This window comes from Harpia harpyja, chromosome 1, assembly GCF_026419915.1.
Source record: "Harpia harpyja isolate bHarHar1 chromosome 1, bHarHar1 primary haplotype, whole genome shotgun sequence".
NCBI classification, from domain to species: Eukaryota; Metazoa; Chordata; class Aves; order Accipitriformes; family Accipitridae; genus Harpia; species Harpia harpyja.
Window position 1 is genome coordinate 32,344,177 of NC_068940.1, and position 20,028 is coordinate 32,364,204.

General features: G+C 42.2%; 2 protein-coding genes across 7 annotated transcripts in view; one reads left to right on the forward strand and one right to left on the reverse strand.

The window, feature by feature from the left end:
• Window positions 1-1,850: 1,850 nt before the first annotated feature.
• TCFL5 (transcription factor like 5) lies at window positions 1,851-10,183 on the forward strand. Of its 3 annotated transcripts, none has more exons than XM_052785861.1 (6): window positions 1,851-2,953; window positions 3,659-3,854; window positions 4,488-4,647; window positions 5,250-5,496; window positions 5,927-6,068; window positions 6,790-10,183. In XM_052785861.1, the coding sequence occupies exons 1-6, from the start codon at window positions 2,217-2,219 to the stop codon at window positions 6,907-6,909; spliced, it is 1,602 nt and encodes a 533-aa protein (XP_052641821.1). In that variant the 5' UTR covers window positions 1,851-2,216; the 3' UTR covers window positions 6,910-10,183. The 3 variants fall into 3 exon arrangements, with proteins under 3 accessions (XP_052641821.1, XP_052641829.1, XP_052641835.1); XM_052785869.1 differs by having other exon boundaries at window positions 5,253-5,496; XM_052785875.1 differs by having other exon boundaries at window positions 3,659-3,845.
• COL9A3 (collagen type IX alpha 3 chain) overlaps window positions 7,942-20,028 on the reverse strand; it is a 43,360-nt gene continuing 31,273 nt past the window's right edge. For all 4 annotated transcript variants that reach the window (XM_052785837.1, XM_052785838.1, XM_052785845.1 and 1 more), the window contains 10 exons: window positions 19,766-19,819; window positions 19,247-19,318; window positions 15,648-15,683; window positions 14,187-14,231; window positions 13,604-13,636; window positions 13,074-13,220; window positions 12,375-12,429; window positions 11,342-11,524; window positions 10,992-11,069; window positions 7,942-8,971 (listed from right to left, as the gene is read on the reverse strand). In XM_052785837.1, coding sequence (XP_052641797.1) covers window positions 8,796-8,971; window positions 10,992-11,069; window positions 11,342-11,524; window positions 12,375-12,429; window positions 13,074-13,220; window positions 13,604-13,636; window positions 14,187-14,231; window positions 15,648-15,683; window positions 19,247-19,318; window positions 19,766-19,819 — 879 coding nt within the window. In that variant the 3' untranslated portion in view covers window positions 7,942-8,795. The remainder of the gene's footprint in view (window positions 8,972-10,991; window positions 11,070-11,341; window positions 11,525-12,374; window positions 12,430-13,073; window positions 13,221-13,603; window positions 13,637-14,186; window positions 14,232-15,647; window positions 15,684-19,246; window positions 19,319-19,765; window positions 19,820-20,028) is intronic.

Genomic DNA, 20,028 nt, shown 5'->3' on the forward strand with positions numbered 1-20,028 from the left:
TATAAAAGACTGTAATACTCCTCTTTGCATTCTGAAGGAGAGCATGCAGAAGGATTAGAGGAGGAGGGAAGTGTGTATTGAGTCCAATGTGCACAAACCTGCTTTTAAAATTTCTGCTTTTGTTTCTAGAGGAAAGTCACCAGTGTAACTTTCAGACTTTGGCTACACCTCATATAATATGGCACACTTCGACACGGAAAATGTCTGTGCATGCTACCTTGAGTGAACATGCACGTCATTAAAGAATGCAGTAAACAGATTTTATTTTTTTAACCTCCTGAAGGGAATTAAGATTTCATAAAGTATTGAAATTTTTTTTTTTTTTGTATTCTGTTTATGAGCTAGAGTAGCATTTTTGTGCCTTCCGCGCTCTGGCTTGTATCTAGAATGCATCTTCGTAATAGGCATCTGTTTCTAATACTAAAATGCATAACCAGTAGCAGATATGTAATAGAGACCTACAAACAAACTGCTCATGATCGTGAGATGCCCGTTTGTGGAGAGAGTGATTCTGTGTGGATGCATTCAGATGGTCTCTGAGTGGAAGACCTAGCATCCAAGCTCATTTTCATGAAAATGTGATAATACCGCTTTACAAGTCCAGAAAAACTGAACTTTTTTAAGGGGCTTTGGATTAACGTTCTATCAAAGAACAGGTTTTAAACACTGGCAAACTACTAAAGTGTTTATAATTTAGTAGCTTAATCTTACAATAGGAAACCCAGGGCTACGGACTCCACTGTAGCTGTGTATTGGATGTAGCCTTCTGCCGCCAGTGCTTCACAGCAGCATTCTTGGTGGGGGAAAAAAAAAAAAACAAAAAGGGAAGAGCCTTTATCCTGCAACACTGAAACAAAACAGAGATGTTAATTTCAAACCATTGTGACTTTTTTTTCTGTCTTACAACTTTCCTTTGTACTATCTGTGCTATTGGTGGCTGGTAATAACTAGTAGGTGAAAGTACCAAACGGTACCTGGATCACAGCAAAACTGGGACGGGCATGAGGTGTCATCTGTCAGGACTTGAGAGTCCTGTCCGAAGTGATTTTGGGGAGGATTTTCAAAATACTAGGAGTGATTTAGACCACACACCCACTGCCATTCACCAGGCCTTGTGCTCCTGAACGGCTGAGCTCTACTGCCCTGCTGTTGAGGTAACTCGTAGTAAAGACAACAAGACAACTTGTAGTAAAGACAGGCTGGGGGCTGACCTGTTCCTAAGCCTTGTGTTGGTGAAAAGAATTCCTGTCGTGTTCGTGTTTATCGAGGAAGCCTTACGTGGAAAAGCAGTGCCGCGTTCCTATTTAACGGCTGGGCGTGAAAAAAGCCTTGCTGCGTTCACATTTAACGGGGACGCTTCGCCCGAGGATGGGAGATGGCGAGTTTCGGGGAGCCTTTCCCCGCTCTCGGCAGTTCCCCCCAGACATTTCCTCACGGACCGGGCCCCGCCACCCCACCTCGCCGGTTTTCCACAGCCCCAACTGGACAAAATACAAAAACCCCCAGCGGAAGGAGGGCTGGGAACCTATCACGACATGACGGCGAACTCTTTCCCCGAGGGACTCCCCACAGCCGCTGCCCGGGACGGAGCCGCCGCCTCAGGGGAGGGGCGGGGCGGGGCGGGGCGGGCAAGGGCGCAGGCGCGCGGCCGTTGGGCGGGCGGCGGTTGCGCGCGGCGGTTAGCGGAGGCGCGCGGGGAGCGGAGCGGGTCCGGTGGAGTCCGGGGAAGGTTTGGCTGCTGTGCCTCAGCGTTAGGGCGGGCTGAGGGGTGGTGGTGGGTTCCCCTCCTCTTCCTCGTCCTCTTTCGCCTCCCCTTGGCGGCCGAGGTCGTCCCCCCGCCCAGCTTCTCTTCAGCCGGGGCTCGTCCCTCCGCCTTCGGCCCATGGGGGCTCCTCTGAGGGAGTCTTAGGCAGCAGAGTACCTAGAGCGTCCCTCCCGAGGCCGGGTGTTGGCAGGTGAAACCCCTTTTTTGTGAGCAGCTGTGTCGGAGTGGGAGGGAGGGTGTTACTGGGGCTCGGAGGGGGGGAGACATGGTTAGACTGCCTGGTACCTTGCTATCAGGAACTTGCTCCTTGCTTTGTTACCTCACGGTGGTACAGAATCAGTATTAAGTGCAATTTTTTTGCATTCTTAATCGGGTAGTACTGATAATTCTTGAAGGTTTTGCGGTTTACTGTTGAAAGAGACGTTGGTAACTGGTTAGGTTTACTGTAGTCATGTCAGGATCAGCCCCAGAGGAGCCTCAGACCTCCATTCCTCAAAGCACAGCTAGTGTTCCTGATCCTGCTCCGGTTGCTGTTGGACCTGGAGGCTCAAGTGAAGTTTCCTTTGGTGAGCAAAATCTTAGCTTCACCACCACGGACGTCAGCCTGGTGGAGATGATGGAAATTGAGTATACGCAGCTGCAGCACATACTTTACTCACATACGGAGGCACAAGCTAGTGAAGGTGAAGTGGAAGCTAGGCTCAATTCTTTCTCCTCGCCTGGTAATTCTGCAGACCCCCCCCCCCTGCACCAGACCTCACTGTACACCAGTCAGGAGGGGTGTTCATCAAACTGCTCTAGGAACCAGTTGGTTTACCCAGTTACCTGTCAGTCAGGGTTACCTTCTGACAGCAGTTCGCTAAGTTCAAACCCACATTTGGGCTACACTGACTTTCAGGAGCTCAGAATGATGTTACTTAGCGAGTCCAACCTCCCTTTGAACCAAACAGATAAAACACCTAACAGTAGCTCTGTAGAAGTCCCAGGATGCAGTTTAGTAAAAGTTAAATATGGTGAAAATTTTGCTGGGATGAATAAAGAAAACATACTTGTTGAAAATTCGGCACTGGCACCAGAGCCTAGATCTAAATCTGCAGTCAGAGTTCGGTTGGAAGACAGATTCAACAGCATCCAGACAGAGAACCCCAGATGTCAAGAACCCCAAGAATCTGGAGTAACTCTTAACAAGTGTGTTGCAATTAATTTTAGTTTATATTGTTAAATTATGTATCATCTTATAGTTCAAAACTGATTTTCTAAAGGAAAGCTCAGAACAGTACTTTTTTTTAATAGATGAGAATGAGCGGTTGGGATTTTTTTTGAACGTGGCTGCAACTCCACTGACCTCAGATTAGGCCCCTCTGTATAGTGCATAAATGATGCAGCATGTAGTGCAAAAATTAATTGCTTTACAACTTTATTCTTGATAACGTGATGTAAATAAAGGTGAGAAGAACATTACCTAGTTTTAACATGCAACTTGCTAAAAGCAAAGTAGACTTTTGATTGATCATAATAAAATATTAAGAGCAATTGATTAGTGTTATAATGTGGAGGCCTGAGTATGGGGAAAACTTTGAGCAAAAATACTGTTTTACAGTCCAGCCCTGTAACTATTGGCGTGCTGGTAAAACATTTTATTGAGGCGTAAAGCTGAACTGTTACTGCACAGAATAAAATGCCTTCTCAGCTGATTTTTTTTTTTGTCCCTGAATTAGGCAATATGGCAATAACAATGATTTCCATTTACAGTAAATGAAAGTGGTTTCTTGGTGATAGTTACTAGAAGTATGTGTAGCTGTAAACTTTTCTGCACTCATTTTCAAGTAGTCAGTCTGGTATGTTTTCTGTGCTGTTTTTTTGTTGTTTGTTTTTGTTTGTTTGTTTTTTAAGTTTAGTAACGTTGATTCGACAGCCATCAGAACTGATAGGTGTTCCTCTTCATCAGCAAGAAAACAAGTGTGCTGCATTAGGGAAAAATAAGCCTGCACCTGCCCCGCCTTCTTTACAGTTCACATACCCGTTATTTACTATGAATGCATGTTCTACTGCTGGAAGTGCTAATCCTTCACAAGCACAGGTAGATAATGTATTCACCACTAGTTGTACTCGGCTAATTTCAAATGCTAATAATGTTCACCTCTTAGGTGTAGTATAATTTTAAAGGTTTGCATTAAAGCGTGACTTGGTTTGAGTGGGGATGATCAGAATGATCTGCAATGCAATTTACTCTTAATCTTTAAGACCATCAAAAATACTCAAATCAGTTGTGTGGCATTTCTAATAACATGCAGGTAATAATCCAGGTAATGATCAGTAGGCCATTGGATTTCTTACTAGAAAGATTTTTTTTCCTTGAGTTTTTCAGTGTATCATCAGCTTCATCTATGCAAGACAAGAAGGAGACACTTAGTACCATTTTCTGTGGTTCCTTTTTTTCTAATTCATTTTGATGAAGAAGATTCCCCCCCCCCCCCCCAACTTGCAGTAACCTCTGAAGCAAGAGTGATAGCATGGCACTTGGAAATGTAAGAGGTATCCCCAAAAGATTCATCAGTCTGTCAAAATCCCATGGTTGTGCGCAGAAGTGATTGGGATTTATTGTGATACAGCACATTGAATCACAGGGCTAAAACTTAAGAAGTTAACATGAAGATACCAAAATAGTCTCTTTTTTTTTATGTGTATAGTCCTCTAAGTATTTCCTTTTTGGTTTTCACAGACCTCCGGAACGTCTTGCACTGTTTTGGAAGCTGCCAAACATCAAGACCTTGGGATACCCAGGACATTGTCCTTCTGTTATCAGGAAATTGAATCCACAAAACAGACAGTAGATGTTATGAATAAAGCTTTGCCTGAGGAAGTTTGGATTAAAGTTGGAGGTAAACCTTTTATCTTCTTTTTACTTAGCTTTCTCTTGGCCTTCAAATCCTACAATTTTTTTCTGAATTTGTGTGTTTTCTAGAATGAATATAATTTTAGTGAATCATATGAGGTGTGTTTTTTATGTCTGAGATATGGGACTAGATTTCTTCAAAAAAGTTCAACACCTATGAGTTTAGCTGTACTTTCAAAATTGTTTAGCACTTCTAGCTTGAAATGAGAAAATGTGAGGTTGCAAAGTATCTTTGAAAATGTGGGCTTAGAGTAAGAACTGGTTTCTACACTTTTTGACCCCAAAGTTGATATAGCAGATCCAGTCAGTATCAAACTGAAGAACATTTTAAAGGGCTCCCTCAAATGCTTATCAAAAGGCAGGCATGATCTCAATGGGTTCTCTGAGAAAATAGAAGCTAGATGGATTTTCTAACAGCCAACAGTGCCTTAGGGCTTCCGAAGGACATGCATTGCTATGGTTGGCAATAAAGCTTCAAAGATTGTTCCACATAAAGAAAGCAACAAAAAAAATTTTCCATGATCAGTATTTGCAGTGATTAGTGGGAGGTTATAAATAGGTTCTTCTTTTCTTCTTTGTTTTTCCAAGAAGATACCTTATGCAAGAAAGCGATAAACAGAAGAAGTTGCAGCCGAATAAGCCCATTGGATCCAAACACAGATCGCAAACCTCTTGGTGAAATTCAAAATATGCGTGATGATAGCCAGAGTACTGCATCTGCCCAGGGTCGCTGGCAGTCAGCACAGTCAAATTCAAGTATGCAGGTGCAAAGTGGTACACAGGATGGAATCGCTCAGCGAAGAGAAAGACATAACCGCATGGAGAGAGACAGAAGGTAATTTCTATGAAGAGGGGCAGTACAAAGCTTTTGAAGCCTAAAATACTGATACTGTAATGCTCCTGTCATTATCCAGAGTAAAACGTAAATTTGACATATTTTGTTTTACCTACAAGAAAAAGCAATGCAGGTGGTGAGGGTTTGGTGTTTGTTAGAGGCAAAAAGTATGTATGTTTCATTGTGGTCATCTTTGTTGTTTTTTTACTCTATAAACAAAAAGAGATTTCAAAACATTTAACTAATTCTATAAAGATAAGGTAACTCGTGTATAACATGAACAATATACAAATACAAAGCTTGTAGCAAACAAAAAGAAGTCCCCAAAGTCCATGGCTTGTAGTGCATGTGCGTAGGCTTCCTTTTTAAATTTTTTTTCCTTCCTTTTCGCCCACTGGTTGAGATGATAACCTTTTGTATTTGCCTCTAGGCGCAGAATCCGGATTTGTTGTGATGAGCTGAATCTTCTGGTTCCATTCTGTACTGTTGATACTGATAAGGCAACAACTTTACAATGGACAACTGCGTTTCTGAAGTACATTCGGGAAAGGCATGGTGATTCTCTGAAACAGGTTTTAAATCTAATTTCATTTTTGTTCTTGATAAAAATGTGAAATGTTTTAAAGCTATCATTACATAGCTAAAAGTACATGGAATACTTCTGCGTGATGCTGTTTGTGAAGGACCACTGTACCACTGTACCATTGGACCTTCCTTTATTTATTTTTTTTTAATAGCTGGTTCAGTTCAGTAATATGAAATTGTAGGCTGTCCTCAGTCAGGATTTTCAAGTCAGATTTTAATTTTTTTTTTTTTTAGTTAGTATCATGGTCAGGAATTGGGCTATGTGGACAATGTAGAATTGCCGCTGCCTTCAATCATTCCTCCCTTTAGCCTTAATTTTCTCTACTTCCCACCTGTTTCACAGAGTTGTCTTCTAGTTAGTTTTCATGAACTAGTAGTTAAGTGATGGGATTGACAGCTACCTGCCCACACTATCTCAAAGTGCATGAGAGTAGTAAAGGGTTGTGTGCCCTATAAGCAGCTCCTGTGCTACCACACCAGTAATTGCAGCCCCAGAGTAATTCTGGCTGTGCTAAGTATTTTAAGATAGTACATGGAATGTGTATAGGAAAACCTGCTTGTCTAGATACTGGTATGACCCCTCAGCACTTCCTGTTAAAGGTTTGGGTTTTTTTCTCCCCAAGACACTAGTGAAACAAAAACATACATCTTGAGTAAATATCTACATTAAACATAATTGTTATTTGTTTTTTGTATTTTGATTTTTAGGAATTTGAGAGTGTGTTCTGTGGTAAAACAGGCAGGAGACTAAAAATAGCAAGATCAGACTCATTTGTAACATGCCCAGTGCAGGAAAACACGCATGGCTATGGAGACCAAGTAGTCTGAACTGACCACCTTGAATTGTATGACAAGTGTGGCTAACAATGGCCCAAACTATTTTATTTTCTCTGTTTACATGCTGAATATGAATTGCAAAATATAACTTGCAAAAATAGATAAATAGAGCTTTAAAGAAAACATTCTTTATTCAAAATGGAAATGAAAGTTAACTACCAGCAATAGAAATCAGTGCTCTGTTGAAGTGGCTTTGGGACCAGAAGCTACAAGAAAATGTCATGACAGCTAAGTATTTTTTCCCCTTTAGTTATAAAAAAATCTGTTCTTTTTCTGTTTGTCGTTCTGCTTTGGGGTTTTTTTTTTGTTGTGCTGTTTTTGTTTGGGTTTTTTTTGTTTGTTTCCAAAGATGATCCAGTACAGTTAGGAATAGTTGTAGAACATCAGTCTGTCCTGTTACATTAATGACTAGATGCAAATGTACTCTTCAAGTGTAAAAAGAAATTACAGTTACCATATTATAATGCCCATTTTTTCCATTAAAAATTTAAAGGTTATATTAGTTAATTGAGTAAGTGCATAGTTTCTAAACTGTGCTGATATTATGTTTACATTTGCCATACATATTTCAACATACTTGTCCCCAAAGAGGAATACTATGGTGTTAGCACTTTTTTTTAAATACAGTACTATTGTTAATGCCTAGCACACAACTGTCCAACAGGTTCTTGTATTGTTACTTCAGTCTAAGACTGGCATATTGTAAACAGATTATTTAAATGCACAAACTATTTTCCTATTTAAAGATAAATATGACTCCTTTGTTCATAGGCTTTAGCATATAGGGCAGAAATAGTGTGTGAGCTGAGAATGGTTTTAATAATTTTTTAAAATAGATGATGCTAGCAGGTTTTAAAGTATAAAAAGGTCTCCCAAAATAAATACTGTTTTAAATCACGGATATGGACAATTTTGCAGCCGTTTTATTTCCAAACAATCCTAGTACAACCAGTTCTGGAAAATGGAGTTCAGCTGAGTTAATTTGATGTGTATAATAACACTTACGACATCACAAAGAAAAGGTTAAAAAAAAAATCTCCTTTTATTTTTACAACAGTTCATACAGGTGTTTTTGGCTGGACTTTAGAAGAGTATCCTTTCTTATTTGGGGTTTCATTCACAATTACTGTGCAAATAGCTTAAGTAGAGGTCATGAAAATGCTGTTACTTAATTTCCTTTATTATCATATGGAAATATACAAAAATTCTCCCCTGTATATTAAAATATATACATTACACCTTTTGCAGAATTTGATTGCAAGAGGATTACTATTTACTAGTCTTGGCAAATATTTGAGGCGCAATCTGAAAATTGGCAACTGACAGCATTGTACATAAGCTATGGTCTTTTCTTAGGCCAGAATCTTAAGATATTAAAGTACAGGATATTTAAATGCCTAATTTCCACTGATGGAAGTAGCAGTTAGGTGCCTGAATATCTTAACAACATATATCTTAGTGCACAAACCTGCATAACTGAAGTCAGTGGGAGCAGCACCAAGGAATTCAACTGGCAAGGCTCAAATGTTTATACAGAAAAGTTGTGATCTTTAGTACACGGTTGGGGGGGGTGATGGTAAAAAGGAACAATGCTTCCTCTTGCAGGTCTCTTGAACAAAGGGAGAAAGAGAAGGTAAGGTTGTTTAGTAGTAAAAATTCTGGAAAATAATTGGGGGGAGGAGAAAATACTCATAAAGCATCTTTTAATTAAAGTTTTCATCTGATGCTTTCTTTTTCATAGAACTGTGTCAAAGTCTCCACTTAATACAATAGAAGGAACATCTGTCCATTTATCACTAGGAGGAGGATTCTGTCTGTTCTCTTACAATGCACTGTTTATTTAAATATTCAGTCACTTCTCCACTTCTTGTACTGTTTTATGATTTTTTGGAAATTGATGCTCCAACAGCTCCCATGCAAGCCGACGTGTCACATATTCCTGGAGTTCCCTGAGCCCCAATAGCACCAGGAGTACCAGGATCCCCTGGAAGACCAGGTTCACCCTGAGCACCGTCACGACCATTTTTAGTAATTCCAGGTACACCAGGTAGTCCTAAAGAAGAAGGGGAAAAAGATTACATGTATTATTTCCTTCCCTTTTTTTTTTTTTTCTAAATATATGTGTACATATATGTGTTACTTTTAGAGTTCTTAAAATACTGGAGTTGTCTGTACATCAGACTGCTTGTGGCCTGTTGAGTACAAGGTGTTGAATAAATTTAGCCTGAATCTGGAGTATGTGCGCTGGATTTTTTAGAGTACCTTTGCCTTTACTGGAATTACCTTGGTATAGTTGAAGGAGGATGTTTAGTATTGTGCTTTTCTTACCACATGTGTCTGGTTTGACTTTTGCTGACCGCTGTAGAACTGGATTCCATCTCAGTACTGCCTCAGTTAGTGTATGACTCCATGAATAACAAGAAGTAATTTGTAACCAGAATTATTTTATGTCATCCCTGAATAGTTTGCTCAAGGCATGTCCTGGATGTGTGAGCTCACAGCTTACTTATTGTGACAACAGGAGTGCTTACAACTGTCCCGCCTTAGTGGGAGGCTGTGGCCTTCAGCTGCTTCAATTCATTGCACCTCCCTAAGTCTAGTTGTAATTGAGATTCTGAGTAAGGGGAGTAGTGAGAATGATGATACAGAACATCTCCCTGACATTACAGATAAGGGGTTTCCTTTATACCTGTGTCCAATTTCAAAAATTTGCTCACAATGAAATACATATTTTGTTTATTGGCAAAAATAATTTCTGCTATTATGTTTCTTTTTTCCTTCAGATGCCAAAAATAACCACAAAACACTAATTTCTGTAACAGCAAGCTGCTGAAGCTTTCTGAAATACTGTACAATATGATTCTGTCTCCCTGAGGGACAGCTATATCAGGTGGTCTATAAGCCTGCATTTCTGTCTTAATTATGATAGAGAGAGAGATGGTGCCTGATCCTTTTTATTCATGTAAGTGATGAAGTGCATCTACTGTTGATCTCCTCACATTTCATGAGTAGGACAAATGCTCTCAATATCTAGTATGTGAAACATAGCCTCTTTTTATGTGCTTTGGAAAAGATGACATTTATGGATTAATGCAATTAGATTCTTCCATAAAATAAGACAACTGGGTATAAATATTCTCAGTTTATGAAATTACATGGATGCAGAGCCTGCTTTTGATGCCTGTAGCTTATACATTGTACAGATGTAATCACAATGAGAAAAGCTGCTTTAACAGGTGAGCAAAATAAAAGAATATTCTTCCAAGTTTCTAATAGATATTCATTAATTTGCATAAATTAATGTTTGAATCTTTTGATAAGGGATTCATGACTTCAGAAACTGGGATTATAGCCAGGTACAGAGCAATAACACCACTATCTTTCAAAATCATTACACTAGGATGTTATGTTTGTTTCTGGTAAAATTAAATATTGTCCCCAATTTCCTGTGTTTGATCCAGAAACATGAACTGAATGTTGGCGGACTACAGCTGGTCATCCAGGCTGTAGCTTTCACTGAGGGCATTCTTTAAGCAGAGCACCAAAAAGACCATGTCCACCAGGAAACAGGCAGCAGGCATGATCCTTTTGCCTTAATCTGGAGCCAGAGCCCCACAAGTGTTACACACCTTTAAATGAACTGATACACTACTTGTTAATTAACTAGTTACTGCATATGAAGTACCACTGAAAAGAACAACCTTCTGACACTGGCAGCCCCGTGGGAGTAGCTACGAACGGTTCTAACTTCCCCGCCTAGAAAAGCTCCCGACCTCTCACAGCCATTAGTGGAAGAAACCAAGAACAAATGAAGAGCCTGGCTGTCCCAGCAGGCTTTTCCCAGAAACATTCTCCAAACCGTTCAGGACTAGACAGGAGTGCTGCGAGGAGGGGATGTGCTGAGTTCTACTGTTCAAACTGTCTGCACCTGCTGTACCCACAGGAAGACAACCCTACTGTAATGATTATAGCGACAAAGTGATTATAACATACTGCCAACATTATGCTGAGCTGTCCCTCTTAAACCTTTACTTTTTTAGTCATGGTTTATTAAATTATTTGCACAGCCTTACCTTGAAGTCCTTGATCACCATCAGGCCCATCGATACCTTGACCAACAGGTCCTTTATCTCCCTTTTCGCCAGTGTCACCTTAAACCATAAACAGACAATTTCAACAATGAGTTGTGCACTGCAGCTGGATCCAAGGACAGGAAGGAGAAAGACCAAGAGAAGCTCAACATCCTCAGGACATTCCTAGGATCTTTGCTTACACTGCATCCCTAAAGATGCAAAACTGCCCTCCAGAACTCCACCTGCTGCCCAAGGCCTGATCTTTTCTCCTCCACCGCTGAAATGAGTACAAGTTTGCGATTTATTTCAGTGGGAACAAAAGAGGAGCAGGTTGGATTAGTCTTACATACCTCTGGGACCAGGATCACCAAGTTCTCCTGTTGGCCCTCTGTATCCAGGGGGACCACGAGGACCAGGATGCCCAACACTTCCCATAGCTCCAGGAGGACCCGGGGGACCAGCTGGGCCAGGATGGCCCGTCATTCCAGGAGACAAGGGCTTTCTCAGATTAGCAGCTAACTGTGCAATTTGATCTGAAAAGAACAATTAAAAACCGCAAGTCCACCATTTTCACTCTTTGCTTGGCTGTTTGTTGTCTGCCACCAAGCGTGGAGTGGTTGAAAACTGTCTGACAATAAAGCAGAGCTGCATGCTTGGGCAGATCCTGCTCCCTACTGCTCCTACACACTTAACTGCTTCTGGCAGAGGAAACATTGTCCTCTCATCTCATCTGTGGATTTTTTTTTTTTTAACATCTCCACAGAGGGAGATTTTGGTCAGAAATCTGCAGGTTTTTAAGCCGTTGATATCTCCTATTTCCCAAACCACTTTAAAAGACGTCAAGTATTCTAGAAAATGATACTTAGATAATCAAAACAAGTTTTCTGAAACAAGCTTTCAGAGTTTAACTTCATCCCAAATGGTGAATATAACCTCTAAATATGGAGCAGTAGCCTCAAAGAAAGAAGAACACTCCTCGGGAGCGGGCGCCTGCCCCGAGCCCTGCTCCGGGGCGATGGGGTGTGCTGTGGAGAGGAGAGAAGGTGGGAGCAGAAGTTCAAAATGACACAGGTCAGGGCAGACACTTCTAACAGCCAGCTCTTGCCAGCATGCATGCATGCATGAGACTTGGGTCAAAGCTGCTTTCAGCACACTTTGTATGTTGCCATGATGAATCATTTAAAAATACTAATTTTAGAAAAATGAAAGACATCTCAGACAATGAGGTGATCTCCTGAATAATTTCCTTACATTAAAGGTCAATATATTTTTTCTTATTAAGACAGAAAAATAAGAAATCTCAGGAGCCGTCTTATGTTCAGAATCTACTCATCTTCAGCTAAATATGGTAATTAAAGTCAGTTTTCTCTCAGTAATACTCACCATTTATCATTTCCCCACAGAGTTCTCTTATATGTTGTTCGCTGGCCTCTTTGCCCTGCAATTTCCAGAAGAATCTGTCCTTATACAAAGCACATTATCGATAATCATCCCTGACAGAAGCTTCAGGACACGAAACATTTCCAGCAGCTCAGTAAGCAGCATAGGATCCCACATGAAGAGGAGTGGCTTTTTTTCCCCTCTTCAAAAGATGACGGCTTCAGTTCAGACACTCTTTCATACTAATGGCAGAGATTAATTTTAATGTTAGGCCAGATATTTAATCTGGAGTTTATTTGGCCTTTCCTGAATGATGAAACATCAGCTCTGGACCAAGACAGAGGTCTAACATTTGAAGTAGTGAATAGGAGTTATATTGTCAAATGACCAACTTCTAACTCGCTTTTGTAATGAGAACAGAGACTTACACCCCATTCCAATAGATGCAGATCATCTGTTCGTGTATCATTGTGAGAGAAGATTAATTCTCCCAGGCATGCATTCTGGGGGACTTTAATTCTGAAGCTTGCAAACTGTTAAAACTTTTTGCACTGCTAAACTCTTGATCCAAGACTGTTAGCTTACATACACTGTTACCTACTTTTGCCTGCTCAAACGCGGGACCTTATTTTCTGACTACATATCTGAAATCCACGATTCATTTAGTCACTTGACTGTGCCCCAGAAGCAGATAATACTTACAGGTGGCCCAGGTTTTCCCGTGATGCCAGGAATGCCTTGCTCTCCCTGATGGCCCATGGGCCCTGGATGTCCTGGGATCCCTGGTGCTCCCGCTGTCCCATTAGGTCCTTGGACACCTTTTGGACCAAGTTCTCCTCTTTTTCCTGGCTGTAATGAAGCAAACCCAACAAAACCCACTTAAAACAGAAGACACGGGCCATTCTTTTCTCATGGGGATTAGTTAAGGCTTTCTTCAGGTTTCCCTCACTGGTCTGGCTGACCATATGCATTTCTTATATCGTATGGGTGATTCTACATATATAGGTCATGATAATAGGAGTCCTTGCTGCAGCAAAATTATCACATTTGAATGTTTTGAATGCCACAAAAAATTGTCATTGTCATAGATTTTATAGCATGACCATGAAGGAAACATGCTTCTAGGAAACAATGCCAGAACATAGTTTACAGAGATACGTCATCAAAAGATGTGATAAGCATGTTTACTCCCAAACTTTTCAGGGCATGAGCCCACAATATCTAGCACGTACCTCTCCTTTTTGGCCGGGGGGACCAAAGGGACCCTGTTAGAAAGAAAAGAGAAATAAGAAAGCATGATCCATTCAGAAAATGCAGATCTCAAGTCAAATCTCCTAAGCTCCAGGAAGCCACGATGACATGTACGTGGGCTTTTCTAGCAAAGGGGCCAGGAATGATTAAGAGGATGCTGGAGACCAGATTCAGCCCTGGCACAACAGGGAAGACTGACACCGAGACTTGCCCCGGGTACCAATGCTGAACACAGGTCCAGGCAACCTGGCTGCTTCTTGAGATGGACCAAATCCCCCAGACAGAGCAATGTCGACTGCTCTGAGGAGCAAAATGACAAATAAGTGCTGATACACCACAGTTCTGCCAAGGCCACACCGGCTATCCGGCGCTTCCTGAAGACGAGAGCCGATGCACACCGTGAATTCGGTGGCGGAAAGGCTTGCATTGCCTTCTTTTGGCAGCTAGCAGGGTTGGAGCTCTTGGACGGTTAATTCTGACTGACCACATTAGTTCTTGATAGATGGTTCTCTAGACCCATGTGTTATTTGAGGAGTCAAGTCTACTGAATTTAAGGACACCTACCAGTTCTCCTTTGTCACCTGGGAGGCCATCTGCTCCAGCAATGCCCTGAAAGCGAGATACCAGAATTAACACTGCACCTATTGGTGCACAAAGATTATTGACAATAAGGCTCACTGACACTTGGATAACCTCAGCTCCTAAGGGAGATGGGGCCACTTAGCAGCTTATAGAGCTGCTCCAGCAAGAGGAACTTCTTTCTTCCCAAAGCTGGACTCTACAGTAGCTGTTCCCCTGCTGACAACGGCACTCGTGGTGCAAGGCAGCTTGCACGAGGACTAGGTGCCCTTTGCAACAAGCTGGCACTTGGATGGAAGGCTGAATTCATACAGATGAAAGCCCTGATGAGGTGGCCATGAAAGACATCCACAGGCTGGCACGGGCATTCCTCGTACAGGCAATCTAGATTTCAGGTTCCCCGGCTCTGGGTCTCATAGAAAACGTAGGTTTGCAATGACAGCTAAACGTTCGGTGTCCAGTGTAACTGTGTCCTCTGGGCTTCCTCAGTAGAAAGAGTCATCTGCAGAACAGCTTCATCCCACGCTTAAACAGAAGCGATCCATCACTTGGTGAGGACCATCCCTCTCCACTCCATCTGGGGACCGTAAGAGTGGCTAAAGCTCTGGTGACGTTAATTTTACTAGCCACGACAAGGAGCATCAATTTGCTGATCACCTCCATTAAGCCAACAGCAGTGTGTGCAATTCCAGCATCGCTGCAATCTGCCGTCACCGGCCGCACGGGCAGCGCTTCCCGTGCCGAACGCTCTGCAGCAGATCTGGCTTATTGCACGCAATTAGAGCAGATAATGAACATCGTTATGGTGACTCTATGGCTTTAGAGAGGAAGTTATTTCAAGACAAACGGAGATTAGGTTGATCTTTCCCTTAGCAACAAAACAGAGACCACGCAGACACTGACATTGGTAAACAAAATAAGCAACGCTTGCTGGAAAAGCACTCGTTTTCTGCAAAAACACAGTCATGCATTAATCAAAGTCATATATTTGATGAAAACTGGCTCAAAAGCTCATTGCTGAGATTAATCCAACTATGGAAGTTAAGCAGCAAAAAGTAAAAGATTAAATTAGTCTATTAGTGTGGCAAGCTCTGAGCCTAGGACGAATCCTCTTCATCAGGCATATCAAGTTCAGTGAAAAGCTGTGCTTCTAAACTTAACTCAGGAGCAATATGATGTGAGGAGCTCATATATGGCACGCCTCGTGGTTACAAAATACACAGCAAGAGCGTAGCATTTTTATCACAGCATTTTCATGTGTCTCCATTAGAACAGACTACATCTCTTTTACCAACACAGAAAAAACGGGACCAAAGAGGGTTTTGCTGGCGCTTGCTCCAGAATATTTTCATTTGATGGAGGAAAAGCAGTTTGTGCTGTCAAAGGCTGCACCTATGGTACGGTTTAAATGCCTCTGCTGACTACAGCATGAAAGTTTTCACTTACCTGGTTACCTTTGGGACCAGGAACACCAGTAGGACCCTGAGAATATGTAAAAGAAAGAAGGAAAATGAGCTCAAACTGTTATTTTCCTGTGAATTCCTGGTGCGGTCAGACATCCACTCACTCAGCAAGGGGTTGGGAATTAAGTCTCCCAACTGCCAAGTAGGAGGGTCCAAATCTCATTCATACTTCTTAGAAATAAGAAGAGATTTTAAGCATCCTTGCTAGCTTTGTAGCACTCTGTACAGTCACTGGTTTGTGTTGTAGGACAGTTTCTCAGGCCTCTTGCCATGCCAGCGACAGCAGAGAGCAGCTGCCAGACCAGGCAAGACCTCCCAGTTCAAGCCTGGTCATCTTCTGCCCACCAAGTCCTCATCCAACAGGACCAGAAAGACTTTCTTGACATGGCTCAGTGATGTGCTGCTCCCCACCTGCCTGGCACGGTTATCTACACTGGCCTTTTTCATACCATCCTTCTCAATTTCCTAAATAAAACTAAAATGAATTCTGTGCTTTTAATCCTAGTCTTTTAAAACTGTTTCACAAAAGTCATCTTTCACATCCATCCCAGGGGTGGGAACTCTGTTTTGCTTCTGCCCCTCTGCTTTTCATTATTGTCATCTCACTATCGTGACCGAAACAGCAATTTTACAAATTCACAAATTAAAGGACGAGGTCTGGGATGAAACTGGTGGGCGATTGATCTCTGCCTTTCACACCTGAAGATGTGAGAAGGAGACTGAATTTACTCATGGTGTAAAATGGACAAGAACATTATTGTACCGCAAGGGCAAAAAGTCGGAATGGTTTTTCAAGGCTTTATTAGACTGTCAGTTTTTCTGGGGATTTAGAGTTAGGTGCTCCTGACTTTGAGATTCACAGAACAACACGGCCACAGGAATAAAATACATTTAGACGATAAACTGATTGTCACCCTAGGAATAAGTCAGGCAACTTGAGAAATCCTTCCAACTTTATCTACCTGGCATTCACAGAGAGGACATGAGACATTTTCAGCCCTATTTGTGACTTTGGGTCCATATAGCAGAGCCAACAAGGAGTTCAGGAGAACCCCAGATTTTTTTCTCTACTGCAAAATCTACATGGGAAATTCAACCATTATACCCTTCAAACAGGACTTCTACAGCACATTCATCAGTCTGGCATCTGCAAACTGATCTTTGTTTAATAACCAGATCTGGAGATGGCTCAGCGGAACAAATCTTCAAGGAGGACAAACACATGTCATTTTGCTCAAGTCAAACACTGAGTAAGTTAAAAAAGGGGGGGGATTTCTATTAAAGAAAAAATAATTCTCAGTAAAACAGACAATGGAATGTGGAAATGCAAGAATGGCTACAGCTATTTATAACTCCCATTTTATGTTTGCCAATGGCAAAGGCAATATATTCTTTTCTGAACATTATTATCTAGATTTATACCTCTGACTTCACAGAGTCCCAAAGCTCCATAAAAGTTTATAGCAATAAAACAGAGCTTAGTCAACAAAGACTCTGTCCTGCGAGGAATGCTCCCTTAAAGAAAAGCTTAGCCAAAAAGACTTTGATTCAAAACTGTAATTTCCAGCAGTAGTAATTCCCAGCATGCGGCAAGAACAAGTGACAGGACTTTAGGGCCACCAGCTCGATGTCCACCAGCCATCCTCACGTTTGTATCACCCTATCAGTTCAACACAACCAACATTTTTGGCTAAGCATCTAGTGATGCCAGTATGGAGCTGAGAGAGACATTGCCCCAGATGTCTGCCGGCATCCAGAATCCTCAGGAATTTGATCATAATAAATATGCTTAGGAAAAATATTTGCCTATTGCTACCTCAGTCAAATCCTTCCCCTCCCCAATATCCCGCTCCAACAAGACGGTTTATATATCATCTCAATGCTATTTTATATCTTACAGTCAAATGCACTAAACCTCTTGTATTTTTCATGCCAGCAAATATACTTACTGATATGCTGGTTTATATTCCTGGCCACAGTCAGTCCAAGGACTGTGAAAAAGCGTATCAGTACCTGTTAACTCAGGCTTGCAGGAATTTTTTTTCTTTTTGCAAAGAAAAAAAAAGCCACAATTGATTTCAGAAGAGCGTGAGGGGTTAGCTGCAGCTGGGACAGTGTAATTGGATTGATCCTGTACTTGCATTTCTTCTCTTTATACACATCAGGACCAGCAGGCTGGGTTGGCAGTAAAGCAAACCCAGGGCAGTATCTGCTGTGCTCTTTGTCCGCCCCTCGGCAGATGCCATCACCCCCAGCAGCAAAGGCTGTTTGTTTAAGCTATAAGGACACAGTCTGAAGTTTTAGGGTCTTCCCAGCCCTAATCTTGTGCCTAGTAACAAATGTGGAAATTCGCAGGGCTGATTGCTGGCACAGCCCTCGCTGCTGCCTGCATGGAGGACGACTGTGGGCACACGTGGCTGTCACCGACACCAGTGGGACTGGGTGGGCAGATGGAAGTTACTCTGAGTACCAGTTGCGTATGTGGAGGTAGAAAGTCGCCAGCACTATCCAAACCTGCTGCAGCACGCTTTCCTGGGGAAAGCTGTTAACAAGCTGTGGTGTTAAGAAACAATCAACAATTACATCTTAGAGTAACTACACTTAACTTCAGAGCCAGAAATAAAACCTAGATTTTTTTTTTTTTTTTTTTTTGCTCGAAGCATAACATTTTCCCTCCCTCTGCTTGGAGCAGCTCTCTGGATAGCAGGCTGCTCTGTGCAGTGGCCTCTTCCCCTCTGAACATACATTTTTCACCACAGCAAAGCCCTGACTGCAGTCAGAACCCCACAGCTCCACAATAACCCTCCTGTTTCACACTTCCAGGCTCACAGTCCCTCCAAGAGGCTTTTTTAAACCTGCCTGGAACCAGCACAGAAGGGCCATTGTGAAACCCCCGTGGTGCCGCTGCGATTGCTTACACAGAAACTTCACCTTAAAGCTGGAGCCGAGGGACCCAGCGAACACATGGCTACTGTTCTCCTGCAAGCCCTGAGCAAATGTCGTTCACTTTGCCCTGCTGGCTTCTTTTAAATGAGAATGAATTCATTTAAATAAAAAGTCGCATTTATTCTGGGGTGTGGGGCCCAGGTGTGCCGCTGTTCAAAAAGAAAATCACTGAGCAAACTGTAATTTAAAAAAATCCAGAGAACCTAATCAAGCATCTGAGTATCAAAAATGCATCAATCAGCTCTCCTGTGCTCACGGCAAGCAAGGTTTTGGTGAAATCAGCATACAGAGCAGGGAAAAAACCCAAACCAATCATCTATTCTGGCCAGGATAGGATCCCAAAGTCTCTTTTAAACAATCCAACCTGTCTAAAAATAGTGGGAGTTCCCGAACTGAAACAGAAACAAGGACAGGAACAGAAGAGACAGGATGCACGAATCCTGCTACCTGCCGTAGGGTCCGTCTTGAGCACGCAGCAGCCTCAGAGGATGGACTGGAACACCCAATGTACCCACCTTCTACCAAGCCTGCCTGTGTTTGCTGCGCTGACATCAGCCACACCGTGTTCAGGGGCCCTGTTCCACTCTGATTTCACATCTCCCAAACAGGAATTAGTTACAGATGTCTTCTCCTTACCCTGTCACCTAACTCTCCACGAATTCCAGTCGGACCAGGAAGGCCAGGTTCACCACTGGCACCTTTGGGACCCTGTTAGGAGAACAAAAAAAAAAAACCAAAACAAATGAGCTACAGCTTACAGTGCCAGGAAACCCTGCCTGTCTTGACACCCCCGAAGTTCACCAGTCTCCATAACATGTTCAAAAAGGTCATTTGTCTTAGATCTCCTCTCTCCTTTTTTCCCCTAGGACCATACAGGCTGAGGGTGTCTAGATCGAGGAGAAATTAAGGTGTCTTTACATAGGTCAAACTCAAACCCTTCTTTTGCAAACAAATACTAAATATAAATTGTTCCAGCAGGCAGCTTATCTAGCCTTGTGCTCTTTCTACTGTACTGTGTTAATAAAGGCGTCAAACGGAAAGATGCTGCTTCCTATCACTTGTTGCCATCATGCAATTGTCTTGCCAGAGGTTTGCAGAAAGCAGTGGCCTGCCAAAACACGATGCACATTAAATTACCCTTGTCAGCATACCAACCTGGAAACCTCTGACACCAGGGACTCCCATCAGGCCTTGAAGACCAAGCGGTCCCTGAAAAGAGAAAGATAAGCTTTGGTAAGGAGAAAATTCAGGGCCAGGTAAGTCGCTTGTGTGACTAAATTGGCTCACTTCTAACAGAGAGAGATCACACGCAGTTCTGTACCGCAGCACGCTTTGCCCGGTAGCATTGCTGATGAACCTGACGAGTCACTGTAAAGTGGCCCTTGGTGGTTACTGAGCTTTGTTAATATTATTAACAG